Source organism: Podarcis liolepis, assembly GCF_965112155.1.
Source record: "Podarcis liolepis genome assembly, chromosome: 15".
NCBI classification, from domain to species: Eukaryota; Metazoa; Chordata; class Lepidosauria; order Squamata; family Lacertidae; genus Podarcis; species Podarcis liolepis.
In genome coordinates, this window is record NC_139566.1 from 22,749,866 (window position 1) to 22,774,107 (window position 24,242).

Consider the following 24,242-nt stretch of genomic DNA (forward strand, 5'->3'; position numbering starts at 1 on the left):
GACAAAGGCTTCTTAAAACTTGGGTCTCTATTTTATTTTTTCTGTGAGTAGACGGCATGTGCACTTGTGAAAACATGAAAGCTCTACCTTCGGCTTGCACACTTCTTTGAAAAGAAGCACTCTTACCACAGGAAGTGGTCTGTGCAGTTCAGTAGCTGTTTCACCTACCCCAACGCCCTTTGCAAATAAATGCAGAAAACAAGGAAGGAAGGAACGCTTTAAAAGGTTTATTAAATGTGCCTGTAAATATCTCTATAACACTGTTTCAGACGTCATCATTACAGTTGCCATACAAACTCGCAGCGAACAAAACCTCCCATCGTGTTACGTTCCTGCAAGTGATTGTCTTTGGAGTTAAGTGTTGGAGGAAGCCAAGGAGAAAAGACAAGTTAGAAGGTAGACTCGCTGAGGTTTGTTTTTCCTTCCATCCTGCAAGAAGCAGTTTCTGGAATTATCACTAGCTTATTCTGGTGAGTTGGGGAGGGGGGCATATACAGTGCAAGTTGAGTGACAGGTCAGTTAGTTAGCAGTACAGCTCAGGAAGCATGTCTCGGTTCTGAAACCACAACAGCAATATTCTACAGAGAGCAATTGTGTTCCCTCAAAAGCCTCAGACTCCAGCTTTGTAGAGCAGCAGAAACTGTACTCAGCTATTAGGAGAAAAACACTTTTTAAGAATAGTGGCCCCAAGTGTCTATAATCAGTGGTTGCTGCTGCTGTTGGCGCAGATATATGCTGCACACAGGTTTGATCCTTAGGCTAGTTCAAGGGGTAGCCAACACGGCGCCCTCCATCTGTGGATGGGCTCCATTTCCCATCATCTCTGGCCATGCAGGGATGATGGAGCTCACCAACATCTGGAGGCCGACACACTGGCTAGCCTTGGGCTAGTTAGTGGTCTGATACACGAAGGGGCACAAAACTTCCATTTCACCATCACGAGGTCGGAATTTGCCTTCCATCAGCAAATAAGTTATATGCACCCAAAAAAAGGGTAGGGGCAGCAATCACTGCTGGTTGATGTTTTCTGCAGTGTGTGAACCCCAAACTTCCACAGAACTCTCACCCTCATCTTAGGCAGCACTTGGTACTGCTGTACATATCCGATCTCTCCTTAAGGAAGGCTGGAACTGAGTTAAACAGGCATGGCTTCCCTGAGCAGGCCACTATCTGGGGTTTTAGAATCTGCCTAGAGGCAGGTGCTGCAAGACCAATGGTTGGTTCTGCCGACAGAATCTGTCTCAAGGGAACATCTTCCCTGACCACCATAGGGAAAGCTCCTTGTCTGTCTTCGGGACAGATCAGGTGAGCTGGGATTCTGCAAACACAAGCTACGCTGTCTTACTTTTGGTAACACAGATTTGCTCAGAATAAGCCCTTATTCTTAAAAAAAAAAAAAAAACCACCTGGGAAATAGCTTGGCTTATTATGAGCCTACTAAAGTTAAAATTGGACAAATAAAAGCACCGTCACGCTTGTTTATCTTGCAGCAGGAAATTCTGTCTCTTCCCCTTTGCCTTCACTATGTGCTGCTATGGCATACCGTCAAGAGGAGAAGGAAAGCTCCATTTCCCAGTGCTGCTGGGAATATTAACAGTTCACGGGGAGAAAGACCTTTCCTCTCTGCTTATAAGCAACATAGTTTAGGTAGGTAAGTGGGAGGCATGAAATTCTTCTCCAGCTCAGAGTAACATTCTAAGCCGGAGAAGAATTTGGGAAGCCTGCAGTACCGTCATTTTTGAGGCAAGCATTACATGTTGTCAAATGTTCATATTGCAAACCAAAGGAGAACTCTGCTGCATCTCTGTTTGCCTCTAGCTTGTGTGGTGGAGGGCTGTCAGACAGAGCCAACGGCTAATAAAGAGCTGGTAATTTTTTAAAAAATAAAAAATAAATTGCAGCAAGTGATGCGGATCAACCTGGACCTGCTGTGCAGTGACTGCAGGATTACACCTTGGTCAGTTTTCCTTCTTTCAAAGTTATTGCTTTTAACACATGCCCACAGGGCTGAGCTGCTTCCACCACGACAAGCAGCCCTCTGCTAGTTGCAGTGGTAGGATTCCTTCATTCACCACTTTCCAGGTTTCAGCCAGTTTGTGTGTAGAGGACTTTTGCCCAACAGGGGACAATCCTTGTTGGAGAAGGGAAAATGCTGTAGAGCCACAGCAGCTTATTGAACCATTATGGAGATGATGAGGACAGAACTGAACCTCAAAAGGGCAGTCCTGCTGAAAACTGGCAGCCTAGTTACAGTTAGAGACAGGCAAACAGTGGCAGTAAATGGTGGTGTTTTGTTTTTTCTGCTGATCCCTGCCACCCACTTCTGGGAGGCTGGAATGCCTGGGGGAAAGCAGTCCGATTGTATAACTTCAGCTGACTATTTTATCCAGCTGTACTGGGGAAAGATAGCCACATTAACCCCTGGCTGCTTTACACTAGACAAATCCCAGAAGCATTCACTGTGGCTACCCTGTTAACCAGCCCCCATCCCTTGCATAATGCCCAGCCATCCTGCAGTACTCTGGTTATGCCTTAATGGCCCTAGTACAGGGATGAGCTTTTGCAAAAGAGGAGAGCCGAACCTCTCTTACACAAGAGCGCCAGGAGACCTTCTTCTGCCAGGCTACGCTATGCATTAATCTGAGACGTACTTTGCAAAGTAAGTAAACGGGGTGGTTAATGCATAGCAGACAAATCAGCAGCTTAGGTTAGCTGGGCTTAGATAATGGTCTGAGAGCGCTGGCGGAGGCCTGGAAACGGCGAGGGCTGATGGTGCGACTGGTCATCCTGCCAGGGAAACTGCCTTTCTTCTTTCCTGGAGTGCTCTTCGTACCACTCCTGTGGGAAGAGGCAACAATACTGGGATCATTTCATTTCCCACACCCACAGCCTGCCCTCAAATCGTGAAGTTCTGCAATGAATTGTGCACGAACCCAAAATTTTGCTTGTAATAATAATAGCATTTTGTTGTTGTTGTTACTCTTATTATTAATCACCATCATCTCAAGGCACATCACAACAGAAAACGACATTATAAAAAAACACAGAACACATGCTAAAAATAAGAACAAAAACAAACCAATAATTCCCACCCCCCTCCACAACACATTTAAAAGGTACCGTACTTTTCCATGTAGAGTGGTACCTCTGGTTGCAGACGGGATCCGTTCCGGAGCTCCAGTCGGATCCCGAGGTTTCCACAACCGGAGGGACTGCTTCTGCACATGGCGTAGTAGAGCGCTTCTGCGCATGTGGCAAAACACTTCCAGGTTTGCCACTTTCACAACCCGATGTTTACATTACCCAAGGGTAACGTAAGCTGAGGTGCTACTGTATAAGACTAGGGGGGGGGGGTTACTAAAAAATGTTAAAAAGGGGGGGGAAGCTTATACATGGGGGCAATCTCCCCCCATTTTCTTAATTCTGAGTCCCCCAAAATAGGGGGCATCTTATACACAGGGGCATCCTATACACAGAAAAATGTGGTATGTCAATCAGCCAAAGTCCTGGTTAAAGAGGAATGTCTTCTCCTGGCGCCTCAAAGTGTATAATGAAGGTGCCAGTTGAACTTCCCTAGGAAGAGTATTCCACAAATGTGGATCCACTGCATAAAAGGCCTGTTCTCATGTTACCACCTTCTGGACCTCTCATGAAGGAGGGCACACGAAGGAGGGTCTCAGAATATGACCTGAGGGTCCAGGTAGGTTCATATGGAGAGAGGCAGTCCTTGAGGTATTATGGTTCTGAGCCATCTATTGCCCATCCTTTACCTTAAGGTCCTAGGGCGCATTACACCACATAAAAAACAGCTGGCTAGACTCCAACTCCCATCAGCCCCAGTGAGCATAACCAATGGTCTGGGAAGATAGAAAGGAAGTGTAGCTCCAACAGCATCTGGCGAAGACAGAGAGTCCCCACCTCTGCTTTAGAGGCATGAGGCTAGGGAAAGTTGCCCACTCTCCTAGACAGTATTTATTTGGCAATGTGGTCTAAACCACTGAGCCTCTTGGGCTTGCCAATCAGAAGGTTGGCAGTTCAAATCCCTAGAACAGGGTGAGCTCCCGTTGCTCGGTCCCAGCTCCTACCAACCTAGCAGCTTGAAAGCACGTCAAAAAGTGCAAGTAGATAAATAGGTACCGCTCCGGTGGGAAGGTAAACGGCGTTTCCGTGCACTGCTCTGGTTTCCCCAGAAGTGGTTTAGTCATGCTGGCCACATGACCCGGAAAAACTGTCTGCGGACAAACGCCAGTTCCCTAGGCCTGTAAAGCGAGATAAGCACCGCAACCCCAGAGTTGTCTGCAACTGGACTTAACCTTTTTTACGGGGCTGGCAGCATCTCCAAGAAGATCCCTGAGTCCACCAAGCTACAGGGACGATTGCATAACCATAATTAGGATGCGAGCAGTTTCACACATCTTACCTGTATCTCTTCCTCATACATTCTCATGCTTAAATCGCTTTTGGTCCTTGATCGCCGCCCCAGGAACAGCATGGACGTTTGCTGAAGTGATGGAAGAGAAGCAGTAAGAGGAAGGAAGGAGGCAACTGCCTCTGAAGGGTGCAAGAGTTGGATCATAGCTAATACAGGTGCTGCTAGGAGCACACAGGGATCTCGCCACCAAGAGAGACCTGAGCACATCTCTAACTTTATAGGGAACTCAAGACAAATGCGCAACTGCGACCACTGCAGGCTTTCTATCAGATAAGAGGAGATAAATTCTTGAAAGCTGGGGGCATTTACGTCTTACACAATTTTATTCAGATTTGCATAAATTCATTTAATTTTAATATTAGTTAAAGCAAGAACAATCCTTTTTATTAAATGGAAACATTGCTGTGATTTGCTTAAAATTCAGCATTTAAACTTGTTCATGTTGTACCTTATTAAGATCAGAGTTAACTTCCACTGATGTTACCTTGTGCTATTTCCCTTCTGTTAAATGTTAGTTTTGGAATTTTCTCATAAATGAAACTGATGGTTGGAATCCGCAGGCCAAATGGGGACAGGTTTTGGTTTTTTCCTATGCAGCTCTGTGTGCATTTGGGGGCGGGGCATGTACACACTGTGAAGATGTGAATATTACACTCCTACCTGAGTTTATCAGGAAGCTGAAGTTATGGGAACCTGGTGCCTGTAGTGGGAATTGTAGTATATGCTTGATAGATAGCCTACATGTGAAGCGCTCAGTGTTCAAAACTGAGATATGAAAGCTAGGAGCTAAATGGCACCTGAAACCTAGGTTATGGGTGTAACAATGGAATGTCTAGGTGCGCTTTTATATAAAATATTATGTTCATTCTTCACATGGTCTAGTCCTTCCCCTGCCCACCCACCCCTCTAATATTCTCTCTAAGAGGATCTTTTTTCCAGTCTTCGGAGAGCAGCTGGAAGTGGGGAGGCAGAAAAAGGTCCTCCTTTCCTTCCACTCTGCAGTTTTAATCAGAAATCTGAGGCGCAGTACAGTAGTACCTCTGGTTACGTACTTAATTCGTTCCGGAGGTCTGTTCTTAACCTGAAACTGTTCTTAACCTGAAGCACCACTTTAGCTAATGGGGCCTCCCGTTGCCGCCGGGCCGTCGTCGTGCGATTTCTGTTCTCATCCTGAAGCAAAGTTCTTAACCCAAGGTATTATTTCTGGGTTAGCGGAGTCTGTAACCTGAAGCATAAGTAACCTGAAGCGTATGTAACCCGAGGTACCACTGTACTGTGCTCAGAGCTCAGAAACTGTTGCGCTAATGAAATTCCCTGTTGCGAAATGCACCTAGAACAATGGAGGTTTCAAATGCTGGAAGGGTAAAAAGCAGTACGTGAAATTATATTGTTAGGAGAATCTGCTTACTCCAACTGTAAAATGGTGTCGAGAACATTTGTGGAGGAAAAACTCAGCCTCGAGCTAGTTTGATAGAGGATGCATCCTGTTCTTCTGAACCAGGCATCTAGCCTGTATAATGCAGGCATGATTTTCCTCTGAGAATGGGACTTAATTTCTATGCCTGTGTAAAGCTAAGGCGACGGAGTGCCTCTCTATATAATCCTGTGTAATTTAAAGGTTTGGGGACTCCACTTTTGTGAGTCCCCAAGCTGCCACTGCTATGACTAAGGGCAAACAAAGTTGCCATAAACATCACAATGGTGTGATTATTGAAGAAATCTACTACAGTGGTACCTCAGTTTAAGTACTTAATTCATTCCGGAGGTCCATTCTTAACCTGAAACTGTTCTTAACCTGAAGCACCACTTTACCTAATGGGGCCTCCTGCTGCTGCTGCGCCGCCAGAGCATGATTTCTGTTCTCATTGTGAAGCAAAGTTCTTAAACCGAGGTACTATTTCTGGGTTAGCGGAGTCTGTAACCTGAAGCGTATGTAACCTGAAGCGTATGTAACCTGAAGTACCACTGTACAGTGGTGCCCCGCAAGACGAATGCCTCGCAAGACGGAAAACCCGCTAGACGAAAGGGTTTTCCGTTTTGGAGGTGCTTCACAAAACGAATTTCCCTATGGGCTTGCTTCGCAAGACGAAAACGTCTTGCGAGTGTTACGATTTTTTTCCGCTTTCCCTCCCCTTTTTCTAAGCCGCTAATAGCCTTTTAGCCGCTAAGCCGCTAAGCCTTTAATAGCCGCTAATCCGCTAAACCGCTAATAGCGCTAATCCGCTAATAGGGTTGCTTCGCAAGACGAAAAAACCACTAGACGAAGAGACTCATGGAACGGATTATTTTCATCTTGCGAGGCACCACTGTACATGCTTATTGTAGCATTCCAGTGTGTGCATCTCCACCCCCCCCCCACCCCCCAATAATCTGTGCTGGAAAAATATGCAACATGTGAAGTGTGGGGGAATCTGAATTGCTCTGTTACCTTCCTCTTCAAGGACCAGTGGCCACAGAGGGATACCCTCTAGCATTCTAAATCAGAAGTGATTTAAGTTTTATCATTCTGAACAAGACCAGCCAAGTGGTGGCGAGGTGAGAGGGGATACCTGGAAAGTGGTGAACAGAAGATGCTGGAATTCCAGTCCCCATTACTCACCCTGTGCCTGTCCATCTGGGAAATGACCTTGAGCAGCTGGCTGGCAGCCGAGGCAATGCAGTTCCTTCCATATAGCTCTGCGACAGCTGTCAGTTCTTCCTTGGAGACTTCTCTCTCGAAAACAATGCCCATGTCTTCTGCAGAGGAGAAAGGCAAGGACAAGGCTTGTCTGGGTAACGGAAGGGGAAAGTGGCAAGGAAAACTCAGGCAAAATCGGGCCTGCCCAAGCCTCTTTGACTTGGCCCACCAGGCCATTTTGGGCAAGCCACGCATGCCCACTGGGCCATACACATAACATCATCACACAGCGCCCAGCAGGGGGGGGGAGTTCAAGACGTGGCTGCAGAGGAAGAATGGGGGAGCTCGCTCACAATGCACCCACAATGTGATGCTTCATTGCTGAAGAATTTTGGCTTGACATTTGGGAGACCTGATGTATGATGACATCAGGCAACTGCTAGTCCTGCCTGCCTGTCCCGTGTGGTCCATAGAAGGCCGACTGCTGTTGGATCAATAATAATAATAATAAATGGCTCAAAAGTGCTTCCACACCCATTCAGTGCCACTGGTCCCAATCTTTCAGCAGGCACTGTTGCTTTTAAAGCACAGAATCTTTTGAAGGCGCTTTTAAAAAGTTGATTCCTGCTGTGACTCCTGCAATGCAGGTGGTTGGACTTGATGAACCTTGCGGTCCCCCTTACAACTCTACAAGTCTGTGATAGGCCTGTTCATTTGTTTCCACTCTCTTAGGATGAGCCAGCCCCTTTAATGATTATTCTGCATTGAATCATAGAATCATAGAATCATAGAGTTGGAAGAGACCACAAGGGCCATCGAGTCCAACCCCCTGCCAAGCAGGAAACACCATCAGAGCACTCCTGACATATGGTTGTCAAGCCTCTGCTTAAAGACCTCCAAAGAAGGAGACTCCACCACACTCCTTGGCAGCAAATTCCACTGTCGAACAGCTCTTACTGTCATTGTTTTTACAGTTTTTTATGTTTTTTGCACTCACACGTTTATTTATTTTTTGTGCACCGTTTTTATATGGTGCCTGGAAGGCGGTCTGAAAATATTATTATAAATAAGGAAGGAAACAAACAAGTTGCAAGGGTGACCCCACTGACCTCCTGAATCTTGGTTCTTCCGGCTATAGTTCATACGGAACACGAACGCCTCCAATATAAAGGCTACAATTATTGTCATCACCACCTGTGGGGGAAGGAAAAGGTCAGCAGCAATGCAAAAACAGCTCATCCAAATTATTTATTTCGTTGCTCTACTCAAGCTGACTTATGGAATAGGGTAAGGTCTCCAGCTGTTTTTGGACTACAATTCCCACTATCCCTGGCCAAAGGTCCTGCTAGTCAGGGATAATCATCATCATCATCATCATCATCATCATCATCATCATCTGGCTGGGTTTCCCCAGCCACTCTGGGTGGTTCCCAACAGAGGACTAAAAACAGAATAAAACTTCAAACATGATAAACTTCCCTTAAACAGGGCTGCCAGATGATGTCTTCTAAATAATAATAATGGGAGTTGTAGTCCAAAAACAGCTGGAGACCCAACTTTGGGAAACCCTGCTCTAGGATCAACCATAAATGATGCTACAACCCTTCATCAGATGACCATGCATCAAAAAGGAAAGTTTGACTGCTTTGCTGGCAAACTATATTTCTGGTCCTTGGGAGTGACTGTGAAGGCTACAGCACAGGGCAGGGAGCATGTGGCCCTGCTGAATTTGCTGGACTACGGCTCCCATCATCCCTGACCATTGTCTGGGGCTGATGGGAGTTGGAGTCCAACAACGCCTGGAGGCCCCACCCCTGCACCACAACATACAGACTGCAGCCACAGGACTGCTTCACAAAATAGCACAGTTGGCAACTCCGCTTACCATGGTCACAATATAGAAAATCATGAAATAGAGGCGGCTCCAGTGCGAAGTCTCCGATGTCACCCCTTCCTGAAAAGGAAAATATGGCCAGTTTTAATTTCTTAGAGCAGAAAGCATTGATCTGATGTGCAGAGAGCTTTCCTATTCTGATTGGTTCAGGAGGATTCTAGAAGGTTTATTTCTATGTGAGAGAAACAGGAAAGAGGTTTCTGATGTTTTGGTTATTCCTTCTGGGAAGCTGAGTACAGCTGGTTTAAACTGGTTCTGTTATGTTTCTGTCAAGGTCGTACTGACTATAATAGTCAGGCCAGGAGGAGCCTGGGTCTCACTCACTTAACTTTCTCTTTCTATCTCTTCTCACACTCATTTCATCCCCTCAGTGGGTGAACTGAGGGACACTAATTCAAGTTCGCCCAGTGGACTTTATGCTTGAGAGTGGCAGGTTTGAACCCAGGTCTTCCCAGCATTAGTATAGCGTTCCTACCAGAATCATATTGCACTGGCTCCCTCTACTTTTCACTTCCATGTGCCCAGTTGTTTGGCATATTCCCTGCAATGATCAATGATCTAATGGCCAGTGATAAACCAATGCGCAGTAGCGCAGACACCAAGGAATCACAAGCCACATTATTACAGAAGAAAGCTCCTGGCAGGGAGCGGCAGAGTGCTACTTACCATGATGATGTACCAGTCGTTGACAACTGTCAACTCAAACAGGGTAACTGCAAAAAGGGAAAAAAGAGGGGAAGAACAAACACTTGTATGGTCACTGTTGTGGCTCAGTTTCCCCTCAGCAGTCTTGAATTTGGGGGCTAGATGAAACCGGAACATTGGGTCACTTCCTGCGAAACCTTCTTGGGTCACACCTTCTTGGGCGAAAGTGAGCCAATCGCACATGGTGAATCTGGGCTCACTGCCCAGCTGAGAACTGAGCACTAGGTCATTATCTCTGATTGGCCATGCGTGGCTGGCTCACTATCCAATCAAGGAAAGCAACAGGGGCAGCCATCATGGAGCTGGTCCATGTTTCTGAACAACTCCCACACCAGCCTGTTTTGCAGGAATCATGTACAGCCGTACCTTGGATCTCGAATTTAATCTGTTCCGGGAGTCCACTCAACCCCCAAAACAGTTAGAAAACCTAGGCGCAGCTTCCGATTGGCTCAGAATAACTAGTCAGCAAGACTTTACTTAAATCACTAGTCAGTAAGACTTGATTTAAATCTTTTTTTTTTTTTTACAGAAAGACTAATTCTTGCTCATATAATCTTAATATTTACAACCAAATGAAGGTTTTATTTTTGGGATAATAAATTTTCAGAGTAGTTTTTACGGTTATATCAAAAATTACGGATTTGGTTCTACTATTAGAAATACATTGACAGATAATTATGAAATTATTGTGAGGTTAAATAAGTTGACTGTTTATATTTGGACAACTTTTCTGCTCTACTTTATTGGAAGGAGAAAAATAATCATTTCCTTAATAACAATTTAAACAATTTATTTAACTAAAACAATAACATTAGAGCATATGTATCCATATGCATCCATTTGTTAACTGATGTGGTTAAACAGTGTGGTTTTTTTTATAAAAAAACTGAGTTTTAGCACACATGAAAAACTTAAAACAAATCCTTATTTCCTGATGAATAGCCTTTGGACTATAATGTAACTTAAACAGAAAACTGTATTCAGAAAGATGTTTCCTCCAAAAACATTTAATTTTAAAAATCCAATTTAAATTTAAAAACCTGACTTAAATTAAAAAAAACTCTGATTTAAATTTTTAAAAATTTGTTTTTTTATTTTTTAAATCATTGATTTTTATTCACCCTGCTCACAGGCAGCAACCGTCTCTTGCAGAAGTCCCTACCCCCAGCGGCATTTCCTGGCTACATCAGCAGAGGGCGCTAGGATTTGTGCTCTTACCAAAACTGTTCAAAACATTGTCAAAGTTGTTGAGATAGTAGTAGCCTTCTTCCATCACCGTCCTGTTTCCCACGGTATGGTTGACCCAGCGATAGGAATCTGCCACCGTGCTGGCGCTGAACGGAGAAGCAGGTACAAAATGTTTTTGTGGACTATTTTTTAAAAAAGATACTATAGTCAAATGAAATCAGAGGCAGGATTTGCGATAAAAGCAGGGGAAGAAAAATGATAAAATGATTGTAACAGAGAAATCTTGTGTAGTAGATAAAAGATACAATGCAGTAGAAAGGGTCTGAGTAAAAACACTGGGGAAATGGGGGCGGGAAGTGAATTTATGAAACATTGCAACTATTTGGTATGAAGATTATTGTGAAAATGTTTGAAAATAATAATAATAATAATACAAAATGGCTCACAGTAGCTTGACAATATACCCTTTTCCATTTATTTATGGATCACTTCCCATGAAACATTTCAAAGCAATTTCACAAAACAATAAAAACTTATATTAAACAATTACCTATATAAACACAATTGAAAAAAACATTGTGGCACTTATGGGGGGTGGGACTCACATCTGATATAAATGCCCACTGGGATTTTTAAAAATCTCCATTCAGAAGGCTTGTTGAAAGAGGAAAGCCTTCTAAAGACAGAATGAGACGGTGCCAGACTGATATGCAAAGGGAGGGCGTTCCAAAGAATTAGGTGCCACCACACTAAGGGCCCTGTTTATGACATCACACAAAATGGACCTCCTGATACAGTGGTACCTGCAGGAGGCCCTCTCCAGGAGAACACAGCCATTTGTCGAGTATATAAGGGATGAGGTGGTTTTTTATTTTTTTACTAATGTAACTCCGGACAGCAGAGGGGGTGGGTAGACTGGAAAATGTTTCTGTGTCCCAGAACAGAAGCCATAAGGCGGTGATGCTGTAATCAGTCCAGTCAGATGGGTGGGGTGCAATTAATTATTATTATTATTATTATTATTATTATTATTATTATTATTATTATTGAGTTAATGCAACTCAGTGGCTTCAAGGACCTGTGGCGGTGGCTACTGGCCTTCGACACCTGAGATGTGTGTTTTCAGGGCCCATCCTATTCCTGTAATTGTAATGTAAAAGAGTTAGATTACAATCACAGGAATAGGGCGGGTCCAGGTGTCGAGGGCCAGTGTGCCTTCTGCAGTGGTTGGAAGCTGTTTAGTGAAGGTGCCAGGAGCACATCAATGGGGAGGGAGTTCTACTGCTTAGGGGCTCCCACAGAGAAGGCCCTCTCCCAGGCTGCCATCACCCCGAACTGCAGGGGCAGGTGGAACTACTAAGAGGGGCCTCCTTTACATATCTTAACACCTGATATGTTCTGCAGGGAAAGAGGCAGTATTCAGATATTTGGGGCCCAAGGTTAGGGCTTTAAACGCCAACATGAGCATCTTGAATTGGGCCCAGAAACAAATGGACAACTAATGATATTTTTATCACCCTCTTCCAAAAAGTGCTTAGGATGCTGTATAGAGTTCTTCCCATTCCACCCACCAGCCTCTGCCCTGCCCAGCCCAGCCCACTCGAATCCTCAAAACAATCCTTCAAGGTAAACAATGCAGAATTTGAACCTATCTCTCCCCGCTTCCGTTCAGACACATCTTAAAGGCTCCCGACTTTAAGGCACGGTAAATACTTTCCAGACGGAAGGAAAATGCTGGGCACTCACTTGCAGCAATTTGGGAAGAGCTTTCCTGAGAAGAACTCCATGCCAATGATGGCGAAACAGTAATAGAAGATGAGCAATGTTAAACCTAGGCTAAAGGAGAAAAAAGCCAAAGTTAAGCAAAGCTAAAATGATGGGCAGCTAGGCTTTTCTGTTAGGGAGTTTATGGTGATCTAAGGGAATCTGCTCCATTCCTATGCCTTCAGCAGAGAAGCCCAAGGACTCTAAAGCTCGACCGTGCAAGACATGGAAGGGATCCTAGGAGAAAAAGAGGGAGCCAACGAGAAAGGCTTCAGTGCCCTCTTGACCTAGAGCCACTGACCATCAGAAGGGCCTGGTGAGTTTTTGTATGTTGACATTGTTTATTGTGGTCTTTAAGAACATAGGAAGAGCCAAAGGCCTATCTAGTCCAACTTTCTGTTCTCACATGGTCAACAAGACACTCCAATCAGAAGCCTGAAAGTAAGACCCAAGTGCAACAGCAGTGTTCACACCTGATTCGAGCAACTGGTATTCAGAAGCAGAAGACAACCGTCATGGCTAGTAGCCTATGATAGCATAAAGGTAAAGGTACCCCTGCCTGTACGGGCCAGTCTTGACAGACTCTAGGGTTGTGCGCTCATCTCACTCTATAGGCCGGGAGCCAGCGCTGTCTGCAGACACTTCCGGGTCACGTGGCCAGCGTGACGAAGCTGCTCTGGTGAGCCAGAGCCGCACACGGAAACGCCGTTTACCTTCCCGCTAGTAAGCGGTCCCTATTTATCTACTTGCACCCGAGGGTGCTTTTGAACTGCTAGGTTGGCAGGCGCTGGGACCGAGCAATGGGAGCGCACCCCGCCGCGGGGATTCGAACCGCCGATAATTCGATCGGCAAGTCCTAGGCGCTGAGGCTTTTACCCACAGCGCCACACGCGTCCCTGCATAATCTTCCACAATCTTATGATAATCTTCCACAATCTTATCTGCAAAATCTGCATAATTATCTGCATAATCTTCCACAATCTTTTGATAGCATAATCTTCCACAAATCTCTTTTAAAGCTAATGTAAAGTCTGTGGCCATAACTACCTCTTGAGCACAGCCATCATGGCTAGTAGCCACCAATAGCTTTATCTTCCATGAATTTGTCCAGTCCTCTTTTAAAGCCATCCAATTTGGTGGCCATCACTTTCTGCTGCACCTTCCGCTCTCAGTTACCTGGCCATTCTGGGGAACAGCTCAAACATGGTATCCAAGACATTCCGGTAGCGTTTCTTCAGCTTAAACAGCCTGCAACAACAACAAAAAGGGAGTGGGCAGCAACATGCATGAGTTACAGAAGGATGCAATTGTTACAATATAGAATCATAGAATTGTGGAGTCAGAAGGCATCCATCTCAAGGGTCCTCTCTCCTGAAATGCAGGAATCTCAGCTAAAGCATCCCTGACAGACGGCCACCCAACCTCTGCTTAAAAACCTCCAAGGAAGGAGAATCCATAACCTCCCAAGGGAGGCAGTTCTACTGTCAAACAGCTCTTCCTGTCAGAAAGTTCTTCCTGATGTTTAGTCGGAATCCCCTTTCTTGCAACTTGAAGCCATCAATTCGAGTCCTACCCTCCAGAGCAGGAGAAATCAAGCTTGTTCCTTCTTATGGGAACAATATGACATATGACAGCCCTTGAGATATTTGAAGATGGCTATCCTATCTCCTCTCAGTCTCCTCTTTTCCAGGGTAAACATACCCAGCTCCTTCAACCGTTCCTCATAAGGCTTGGTTTCCAGAGCCCTGATCATCGTGGTTGCCCTCCTCTCCACACATCCCAGCTTGTCAACATCCTCTTTAAATTGTGGTGCCCAGAACTGGGACACAATATGATTATTAACATTCTTTATTCTATACCACTTACATGCCAAAATGGCTTATAAACCGTTTGCAAGCAACAACGGAGTCCATTAAAATGAACAATAATACAACTGCTCTCCCCCTTTCTCCTGACCCCCAGACTGGCCTCTCGGCATCCCGTCAGCCAAGGCCTTCATCAAACCTCAGTCAGGAACAAATCATTCCAGCTCTTGGGTTTGCCATTCCCTCTGTACATATTCAACCAATTACTCGCCTCAGTAACTGCAGAGGCCGCAGGACTACAATGAAGTAGAACGGCTCCATGTTTAACGCCAGTGCCAGGAGGCCCAAGAATGCAAACAAGGTGACAGAAAAATCAAAGCTGGAAAAGAGGGGGGAAAGAAGAAACATCTTCAGGGATGAACTTGTAAGCCTGTGTCCCTGGGGAGAAGAGTTGCATTCCTCTATAGCCAACGCCCCCCCCCAGGGCAACAGGGAGGTGGTGGGTGGGGCCAGCAGGAAAAATGGGTGCAGCAACTAATGTTTATGGACTCTATACCCCATTCAGGCTAGGAAGGAGTTTGCAAACATTCTAGCCTGGCAAAAGAATGTGGCCTGGGAGAGACTCTCGAGGGCCAAATAGAGAGACTCAAAGGGCCACATCCAGCCCCTCCCTCAGGCCTGAGGTTCCCTATCCCTGCTTTAGTCTCTGACGTATATAGCATAAACTATATACCCTTCGTACCTTGGATCCCAAACGCCTTGAGAGTCAAACATTTTGGCTCCTGAGCACTGCAAACTCGGAAGTGAGTGTTCCGGTTTGCAAACGTTCTTTGGAACCCGAATGTCCGACGGGGGTTCTGCAGCTTCCAATTGGCTGCAGGAGCTTCCTGCAGCCAATCAGAAGCCACGCCTCTGTTTCCAAACGTTTTGGAAGTCGAACGTATTCTGTTCAACTTCCGAGGTATGACTGCACCTAATATATAGGGCTTGACATTTGGATTCTCTATCCCCTCACATCTGCAAAAAAATTGATACTGGTACAACGGAGGGACAAAAATATAGCTCCCTTCAATCAATGGATAGAGGACACGACAGCTCTTGCAGCCCATGAACGAATCATTTTCAGATGAAAATTATGCCTGGACAAATGTAGTGATATTTGGAATGTATTTGCCGAAACAATTAGTTTATTCATCTACTTATATAATTGTTTCGTAAACTTAAAATGTAAGTTTACGAAAATGTAAACTTACGAAATGTATGTGATTTTGTTATTGCTGTTTTCCTCTGCTTTTTAAAATGTATTTTTATATATTCTCTTTTTTTCCTTTTACTATTATTATTTTAAAAAAATTACTACAATAATCTCAATAAAATATAAACTTTTTTAAAAAAAATAGTTTATGACACGGAATGATGACACACACTTACAGGTTCCAGCCAGATGACAGGTATTCAATAGGCCCCAATCCAGTGATCTTCAGCAGCACTTCGACCCCATAGACTGTGGACACAAGAGAACATAACATCACATGCAGGCTGAAGATCAGATGTGACCTTTGGCATTAAATTCGACAACAGACACCTTCATTGGCTCAGGGAAGCAGCCCATGTCTGAGGGGAAAGTGGACCAGCAGCCAACATGGGAAGAATCTGGAGCTCCTTTGATAGAGACCAAAAGCTCTTCTAGGACACGGTGAAAGCAGAGAGCTGTCATTTAACATCCTCTCCTAAAGACGGATCTAGAAGTGTTTTCTTACAACCTAGTTATCCTGCCTTCCAACCCACCTCCCCTCAGAAGAGGAGGGCATCATGAACTGGGCCTCTAACAAGGACCTTCTAACATAGTGTAATAAATAATAATAATTCTTATTTTTATTTTATTTTATTTTTATCACACCCATCTGACCGGCTTCCCCAGCCACTTTGGGCGGATCCCAGCACATACAAAAACACAAAAGCACTGTATAAGCAGGAAAAACCTTCCACTTGACCATAAGAAACTGCCTTATGCAGAGTCGGGTCCATCTAATTTGGTGCTGTCCACACTGACTGGCAGCAGCTCTCCAGAGTTTCGGGCAAAAGTCATTTCCTAGTCCTTCCTGGAGATGCTGTGCATTGAACATGGGACCTTCTGCATGCAAAGCAGGTGCTCTACCACTGAGCTGAAGCCCTTCCCCAGAGGAGCTTTGCTTGGATAGTTTCAAGAAACAAACTGCATCTGTTGACCACCGCAGATACCACCACTGAGACAACAGGCTTAAGAAGCTAGGTTGTCCCCCGAGTTGGCAAGGCTCATTTGAAAACAATTGGCAAATTGAAAACACTTGGCAAATTGGCACCAGCCATTTGGTTTTTTCGCCTACCTCGTAGCAAATCTTCCTCGGCATTGGTGGTTAGGCATTGGTAAGGGTATTGTTATGCAGATGAGAGGGGGGGAAGGAAGCGCCATCACCTTCCCCCAAATCGAAGGGTAGTCCAGTAAAGGATTCTGGGGGGGCGTTGCCCTGTCCGAAGCCTATAGAGGTGTGGGCCTAAGGCACGCCCCCGAGCGGTGACCCCAGGGGAGCTCCTAGTTGATGTACATCAGCAGGACTCCCCCTACTGGCGGTTAACCCTTGCCGGTCTTCAAGCAATCAGGCTGAAGCCAGTTAGTTGATAGGACCAATGCCTAAGCCAATACCGCTCAATTCCTGCAATCAATAAAGTTGTGGCCTTTTTCGCCCATTAACCTTAAATGCTGCGTCTTGTGTCTTTATTTTCCAATGGGGGAGGCGTGTACTCGCCACGCAACAACAAGAAACCAAGCCTTTCATATAACTGGCCCAGTATCATGTGATGCTCTGCCAATAGAGGTTCAGCAGACACCTTCCATGCAAACTTGTAAACGTCTGATGAACACTTTCTATTGCAAGCAATTAATAATATATCTTTCCATAACAGTATCCACACTTACCTTCCCTCTGTGTTTCCAGGCATGGTTCACAGTTTACATCTCTGTGTCCTAGCACCTTGTTTTTACTTCAGAGCTTTTCCCATGAAAACCTGCTCTTTAAAGCTGAATCGGAGCAAACAACTATCTGCAGAAAACCCCAATTATCATTTGTTGTGCTGCAGCTTTAAAGAGCTCGTTTTTGTGGGGAAAGCTCTGGGACAAACAGAAAGGAGCTTTAGAGTGTGGACCTTTGTGGGGCGAAAGTTAAGTGTGGATTTTAACTTTCTTATATGGCTTTTGTTCTATGGTCTTATGCACAATTGTTGTAGACCACTCTGGGGTTGTTGTTTTTAAATGAATAGTGTTATATGCATATTTTAAATAAATGAATACAAATATCCCAACAAGCACAAATGTTTGGAAGGAGTATATTCAGAGATCATAATAGGGAGCGCCAAGACTTACTTGTAAGGAAGACAATGTAACTCCAAGGGACATCTCGTGAGAAGATCCCATCTGAAAAAGCAGAGAGAGAGGGAGGGAGGGAAAACACCATATCAGATGGGGGCACTGAAACCTTGATAGGGAAGAGAGTCAGCAAACAGAAGAGAGCTGTGTTATTCCGTACCTCGCAACATAAAGGTTTCCACTAGGATCCAGAGGCCATTCACTGCCAACAGAGTATCTACAAAATGCAACAAAACCCCGTCAGCCCATCTTTCAGACACATCACAGAGCATCCAAACACATGGATTCAGCTAAATGTCACCTTTAGGTAGCTTCACACAGGAACCAAAATTTGGACTGGTTTTAAGCACTTTTAACCCAGCTTTTAAGCTTTTTAAAAGCACTTCACCCCCCCCCCCCCGGTCCCCAGAGCAGCATACGTAAGATCAGTACAGTGGTACCTTGGTTCTCAAACACCTTGGTTCCCAAATGCCGAAAACCCAGAAGTGTTCCAGTTTTCGAACATTTTTCAGAAGCCAAACGTCCAATGCGGTTGTCGGCTATTGTTTCCTGGGCGCCTGCACCAATCAGAAGTTGTGTCTTGGTTTTCAAACAGTTTGGAAATCAAACGGACTTCCGGAACAGATTAAGTTTGGTGCTTTTGTTTTTGCTATTTATTTTGCGTTTTTGTTTTTGAGGTTTTTTCAGTTAATTTGTTTTTGTGACTGTCTGGAACCCAGGTCAGCTACTGATTGATTGATTGATTGATTGATTGATTGTGTGAATGTGGAAATGGATAAAAGCCCCACATCCAAACAACGACTATCATCAGTGCAGGTAAAAAAATAATAATAATTTTAATTTTTATCATCTACAAAGCTGTCTTATTTATTTTATAGTACAGGGCATTGACTATTGCTTTCATTTCAGGGATCAATGATCTCGTTACATAGGAAAATTAATGATAAACTGCTGTTTTATGGGGTTTTAAAAGTCTAGAACGGATTAATCCATTTTGCATTACTTTCTATGGGAAAGCACGCCTTGGTTTTGGAATGCTTTGGTTTTGGAACGGACTTCTGGAACGGATTAAGTTTGAGAACCAAGGTACCACTGTATGACAAAACAAGGCAGTCCCCTTCCCTCTAAGGCTAAACAGCATGACACAAAAGGAAAGAGAGATGGGGAGGGAAGAGGTACAGCAAACACTACCCTGAAATAATTTGACAACAGGTGTTTAATAAATTTTTAAAATAAGCACAGTCAGGCACCAGTTCTTAAAAGATCTTCTACTGATCTTCTACTTGCCGAGCTGATTCTCACCAGCCCTATTGAGCTCTGGAGCAATAGTTCCCAAACTATTTTCCTCCATGGGCCACTTGAAAATTTCTGAGGGCCTTGACAGATCCCTTTGTGATTTTTATTCCTGTCATAGCAATGGTAATGCACTGTGCTAGACGCTGTACGATTTTTAATTGCATCTTATTTCTTATATATTGTATTTTATTGCATTCCCATTCCCACACCCCTTAGTGGCATCTGAAGGACACAGCTCCAAAGGCTACTGCAGGTTTAGAATATTTAATTTTCTTGGAGAACACCCTGTTTCTGGGCAGCTAATGGGGGGAAATGAAGAGAGTTTTCATCAGACTTACACATGGCATACTGGAAGGCCCGGGAATTCACAAGTATATTAATGCCTGTTGAAAGAAGGAACGTGTTAAGGGGAAAACATGTTTAGAATCTCGATTTCAAACTCTTCCTTCCCACTACGACTTTCCATACATAGGGTTTAAAAAACAAGAACCTTAGTCTGCAGCACTGCTAAATCTATTGTACCTGCAAGCGCTTCCCAAATTTGGGTCTCCAGCTGTTTTTGAACTACAATTCCCATCACCCCTGACCACTGGTCCTGCCAGCTAGGGGTGATGGGAGTTGTAGTCCAACAACAGCTGGAGAGCCAAGTTTGGGAAAGCCTGGCATAAGCCATCTCAAGATGAAGTGAACATTCAAAAAGGCTTAGAGCTTATCCTTATGACATTTTGGGGCTGCATCCAGGAACCCACTAGACAGTATAATCATACAAAGACTTGGGAGCTAGTTGCTGGGTGAGGAAAACACCTGTACTGATGGATGTGAATCCATCTTGGTCCTGAATGGGGCAACTGTGCCCCCAAAGGGCCAGGTGTGCAGCCTGGGATGCATTCTGGACTCACAGCTGTCTATGGAGGCACAGGTCAATTCTGTGTCCAGGGCAGCTGTTTACCAGCTCCATCTGGTACGCAGGCTGAGACCCTACCTGCCTGTGGACTGTCTCACCAGAGTGGTGTATGCTCTGGTTATCTCTTGCTTGGACTACTGCAATGCGCTCTATGTGGAGCTAATTTTGAAGGTGATCAGGAAACTAAAACCAATCCAGAATGCGGCAGCTAGACTGGTGACTGGGACCGGCTGCCGAGACCATATAACACCAGTCCTGTAAGACCTACACTGGCTCCCAGTACGTTTCCGAGCACAATTCCAAGTGTTGGTGCTGACCTTTAAAGCCCTAAACGGCCTCGGCCCAGTATACCTGAAGGAGCGTCCCCACTCCCACCGTTGAGCCCAGACATTGAGATCCAGAGCCTTCTGGCAGTTCCCTCACTGCAAGAAGCAGTTACAGGGAACCAGCAGAGGGCCTTCTCAGTAGTGGTGCCCGCCCTGTGGAACGCCCTCCCATCAGATGTCAAGGAAATAAACAACCCTCTGACGTTTAGAAGACATCTGAAGGCAGCCCTGTTTAGGGAAGTTTTTAATGGCTGATGTTTTAATGTATTTTTAATCTCTTGTTGGAAGCCCCCCAGAATGGCTGGGGAAACCCAGCCAGATGAGTGGGGTATAATGAATTAATTACTACTACTACTACTACTACTACTACTACTACTACTAGGAGCTTGAACCCACTCCTGCCAGTTCCTCTTCCCATATAGGATGAGAAGGCAGCTCCTTTGGAAATTTCTTTATTTATTACACTGCATTGCCTCCAAGGTGCTCAAGGCGGTGTACATAGTTCTCCCCCCTCCTCTTTTTTGTCCCCACAACAACCTTGTGAGGTAGATTAGGCTGAGAGCAAGTGGCTGGGCCAAGGTCGCCCACTTCAACATGGCTGAGTGGGGGTTTGAGGCCCAGGTCCTAGTCCAAGACTCTAACCACGCTAGGGCCTCCAGCTGCATTGGCTCTGAAACTCCAGGCCTTTACCTTTAAAAATAAGGAACGCTGTCCGTGGAAGATCATCAAACCAATGTTCCCGGTTTCTTTTAGCCTGGAAATGGAACAGCCCACAGAACAGCCTTTATTTAAGATGTCTTGGTTTCCACACTGTAGCATTACTGTCAGTAACAAGAGCTAAAACAAAACTGCACAAGTAGTTTCCGCTATCTCCACCAACATAACTCTTCTTTGAGAGTATATAAATCAATGCCCTCATCCTTCCCCTTTCCTAAGAATGGGCAAATCTGTCAATTTCTGTCTCTCTCGGTTCCTCATTTTTCAGCTCTCCTCATTTCCACATCAGTCTGCAACAGGGTTTTTTAAGTCCTCATGAAAATTCACCAGCAATTTGGTGTGAATTTCTCCTAAAATATATGTTTGCATGCGATTTTTGCCTCACGTACACGTTTTTGCAAAGCAATTCCTTTTAATACCATGCATTTTGTGTGCTATTTTCATTGCCCACCTCACCCTGGTATATGCGTTTTTGTACACATTTTACGTGGCACTGCAAAATTCAGAGAAGTGTGAATTTCAAAGGTTGCCTGTGTTTCAATTTGCGTATGGTTTCAGGATGATCAGTTACGGTAGGTTTCACCTTCAAATGAGAAGTGCATAGAATGTCTCCCCCATCCTTAGCTACCCCACATCCATAAACAAACAACAACAATACTTACCTTCCATTTTAAACCAACAACTTCATAGAAATTGTACATATCCTTTAGACTGAAAAAGAAGATTGACCTCTGTAAGAGTTGGATTTTACAATCAGGGCATCGCTCATGTGAAATCACATTGCAGTACGTTTCCGAGCACAATTCAAAGTGTTGGTGCTGACCTTTAAAGCCCTAAATGGCCTCGGCCCGGTGTACCTGAAGGAGCGTCCCCACCCCCATCATCCAGCCTGGACAAAGATCCAGCACCTACGGCCTTCTGCCGATTCCCTCACTGAGAGAGGTGAAAATACAGGAAACCAGGCAGAGGGCCTTCTCAGTAGCGGCACCCACCCTGTACAACGCCCTTCCATTTGTTGTTGTTTATCTGAAACTATGTGACTTTAAGAAGACATCTGAAGGCAGCCCCGTACAGGGAAGTTTTTAAAGTTTGCAGTTTTATTGTGTTTTTAATATTTTGTTGGAAGCTGCCCAGAGTGGCTGGGGCAACCCAGTTAGATGGGTATTGTTGTTGTTGTTGTTGTTGTTGTTGTTGTTGTTGTTGTTGTTACTATTTCTTCACTAAGTTATCCAGTCCAAAGACCTGAGAGTTCTTGGCTGAAGCTCCCCCAAGTTTTCATTAAGACTTTGCAAAAACTAGGTTCTACCCTACCTCAATGAAAGCTTCTACTGTGTAACCGCATAGGCCATCTGCATATTAATATTACTGCTCATAAACCTGAACTCGTTGCCGATTTGCCACCAGGCCAAGTAAAGCTTAGTTGAACACCATCCTTTGTTTCAGAACTAGGGGTGTTTGATGCTCTTTTAATTCTTCATGGAATCCATTTCTCTTCTCAGTTAACCCCCACCCCTTTGCCCCACCCCTACCACCCGACACAAATAGAGGGGTCTCCACCTGACTAAAGGGGTATTGCTTTGATTCAGTGCTTTGAAGGTAAGGTAACGGTCTCGAGCGCTCATCCGAGGTTTATAAAACCGCATCAGCCCATCAAACTGCTTGAAGGAGATTCCAGAAGGTCTCTAGAAGGGAGAAAAGGATTTCCCTAAGTGAGTTGCCCACAGAAACTTCTCAATCTGCCTTCCATTTACAGCCAGGGAATGAAACTGGAGGATAATATGTGCAAGGCAATATGCCCTCTGTGTTCAGAATCAGGTCGGGCGACAGGAGCGGTTGCCAGGAGCAGGTCCGCAAGGACTCGCACGTCTTCAGTGAAGTTAACTCTTTATTCAAAGAAACAAGGCAGCTCAGGGAGCTAGGCCTATTGAGCACAGCAAACCTTCCCAGTGGCTCTTGCCCCAATGAGGCAGTTGCAAGGACTGAAGGTCCCCACCTTCCCAGTGTTCCCAAAGTCTCCTCCTCCCCCAGTTCCTTCCCAAGCAATTTGAGGCTCCTTCCTCTAGCCTGTCTTTGCTCCACCCTCTTCATACCTCCTTTGGTTCTGGGAGACCAGGGAAGAGGGAAGCTGGTTGCAGCAGGAGGGGGAGACTCCCTGGCTTCTCCAGCAGCCTTCCTCATCTCTGCCTCTTGGCCTCCCTCCTCTTCTGCCTCTGATTCTGAATTGCTCTCTGCCACAGACTCTTCCTGCTCACTAAACCCTGTTGCCTCTTCGGTGTCCGACATCTCCTCCTCCTCCCTGTCTGCTCTCTCTTCTCCCTCTGACCACCATCGTTGTCCCACCACCAATCCCCTGGCTCTGAGTCTTCTTTCCCCAGCTGGTTCCTCCCATCATTCCACAGCATCCAACCAGTCAAAGACATCACAATAGAAAGGCACACACCTAAACACTCTGCTCACGGAGGACTGTGTGTACAATTGAGACCAACGATAAAAGACACTGTTTATCAAACATAAAGGGAGTTTTTGGGTTAAACATCTTATCTTCTATTTCGTTCCCAGATCTAAATACGTAGTTCCTTGTGCTACCTTACTGTAATGACCCTGTGCATATATCAATTATACTGATTTCTTGTAATTGCCTATCAGACTGATCTGTTACGCTTACTGTTTGAATGCTTATAAAAGCTAAATAAATAAGTGCTCTTTCTCTCTTTTTTAAGTATAAATGAAGTGGAACATTATCGGGCGCTCAACAGAAGTGCACATGAAGAGACCAAATCTAGCAAGAAATCCAATGGCTGTTTGTATATTTTGGCAACACAACTGATATGCCAGTTACAACAGTTTTTCTATCAACAGAACATTCACCTGCATGTTTTCTAATAAGGTTTTTTTTTTCATTTGCTGCACAATGTGACAAGCTTTTTTGTTTTTGAAGGATTTTAATGCAGATTTTTCTGCGATGGATTAAAAAACTTTTTTTAGTAATCTTGGCTGTAATGACACTTTTAAAAACTGCTCTGATTTTATCTTTTATTGACTGTTTTATTGACTATATTGCCTTGATGTCAGCCTTATCAGTCGATGAGCATCACCAGCAGGGTAAAATATACCCTTCTGTATATATTGAGATCCATGAGGACCCTGGAGCTTCAGATCACTGAAAGCACCAGATTCCTGGAACACTCAAA

At 44.8% G+C, this 24,242-nt stretch overlaps 1 protein-coding gene and 1 long non-coding RNA gene across 8 annotated transcripts in view; one reads left to right on the plus strand and one right to left on the minus strand.

The window, feature by feature from the left end:
• Positions 1-212: 212 nt before the first annotated feature.
• The window catches only part of TPCN1 (two pore segment channel 1), a 48,302-nt gene continuing 24,272 nt past the window's right edge, over positions 213-24,242 (minus strand). For 6 of the 7 annotated variants that reach the window (XM_083478565.1, XM_083478569.1, XM_083478567.1 and 3 more), the window contains 17 exons: positions 22,609-22,733; positions 21,714-21,762; positions 21,025-21,088; positions 19,443-19,487; positions 17,969-18,025; positions 17,806-17,856; positions 15,837-15,909; positions 14,677-14,784; positions 13,777-13,848; positions 12,583-12,672; positions 10,867-10,982; positions 9,610-9,656; positions 8,935-9,003; positions 8,159-8,243; positions 7,032-7,168; positions 4,421-4,501; positions 213-2,838 (listed from right to left, as the gene is read on the minus strand). In XM_083478565.1, coding sequence (XP_083334691.1) covers positions 2,719-2,838; positions 4,421-4,501; positions 7,032-7,168; positions 8,159-8,243; positions 8,935-9,003; positions 9,610-9,656; positions 10,867-10,982; positions 12,583-12,672; positions 13,777-13,848; positions 14,677-14,784; positions 15,837-15,909; positions 17,806-17,856; positions 17,969-18,025; positions 19,443-19,487; positions 21,025-21,088; positions 21,714-21,762; positions 22,609-22,733 — 1,389 coding nt within the window. In that variant the 3' untranslated portion in view covers positions 213-2,718. Of the gene's footprint in view, positions 2,839-4,420; positions 4,502-5,895; positions 6,387-6,736; positions 7,169-8,158; positions 8,244-8,934; positions 9,004-9,609; positions 9,657-10,866; positions 10,983-12,582; positions 12,673-13,776; positions 13,849-14,676; positions 14,785-15,836; positions 15,910-17,805; positions 17,857-17,968; positions 18,026-19,442; positions 19,488-21,024; positions 21,089-21,713; positions 21,763-22,608; positions 22,734-24,242 lie in introns of those variants that run through there. The other variant, XR_014519834.1, reaches the window with a different exon arrangement.
• The window catches only part of LOC310695043, a 32,999-nt gene continuing 15,119 nt past the window's right edge, over positions 6,363-24,242 (plus strand). Inside the window, exon 1 of the long non-coding RNA XR_014519888.1 lies at positions 6,363-6,475. This is a non-coding gene — a long non-coding RNA (uncharacterized lncRNA). The remainder of the gene's footprint in view (positions 6,476-24,242) is intronic.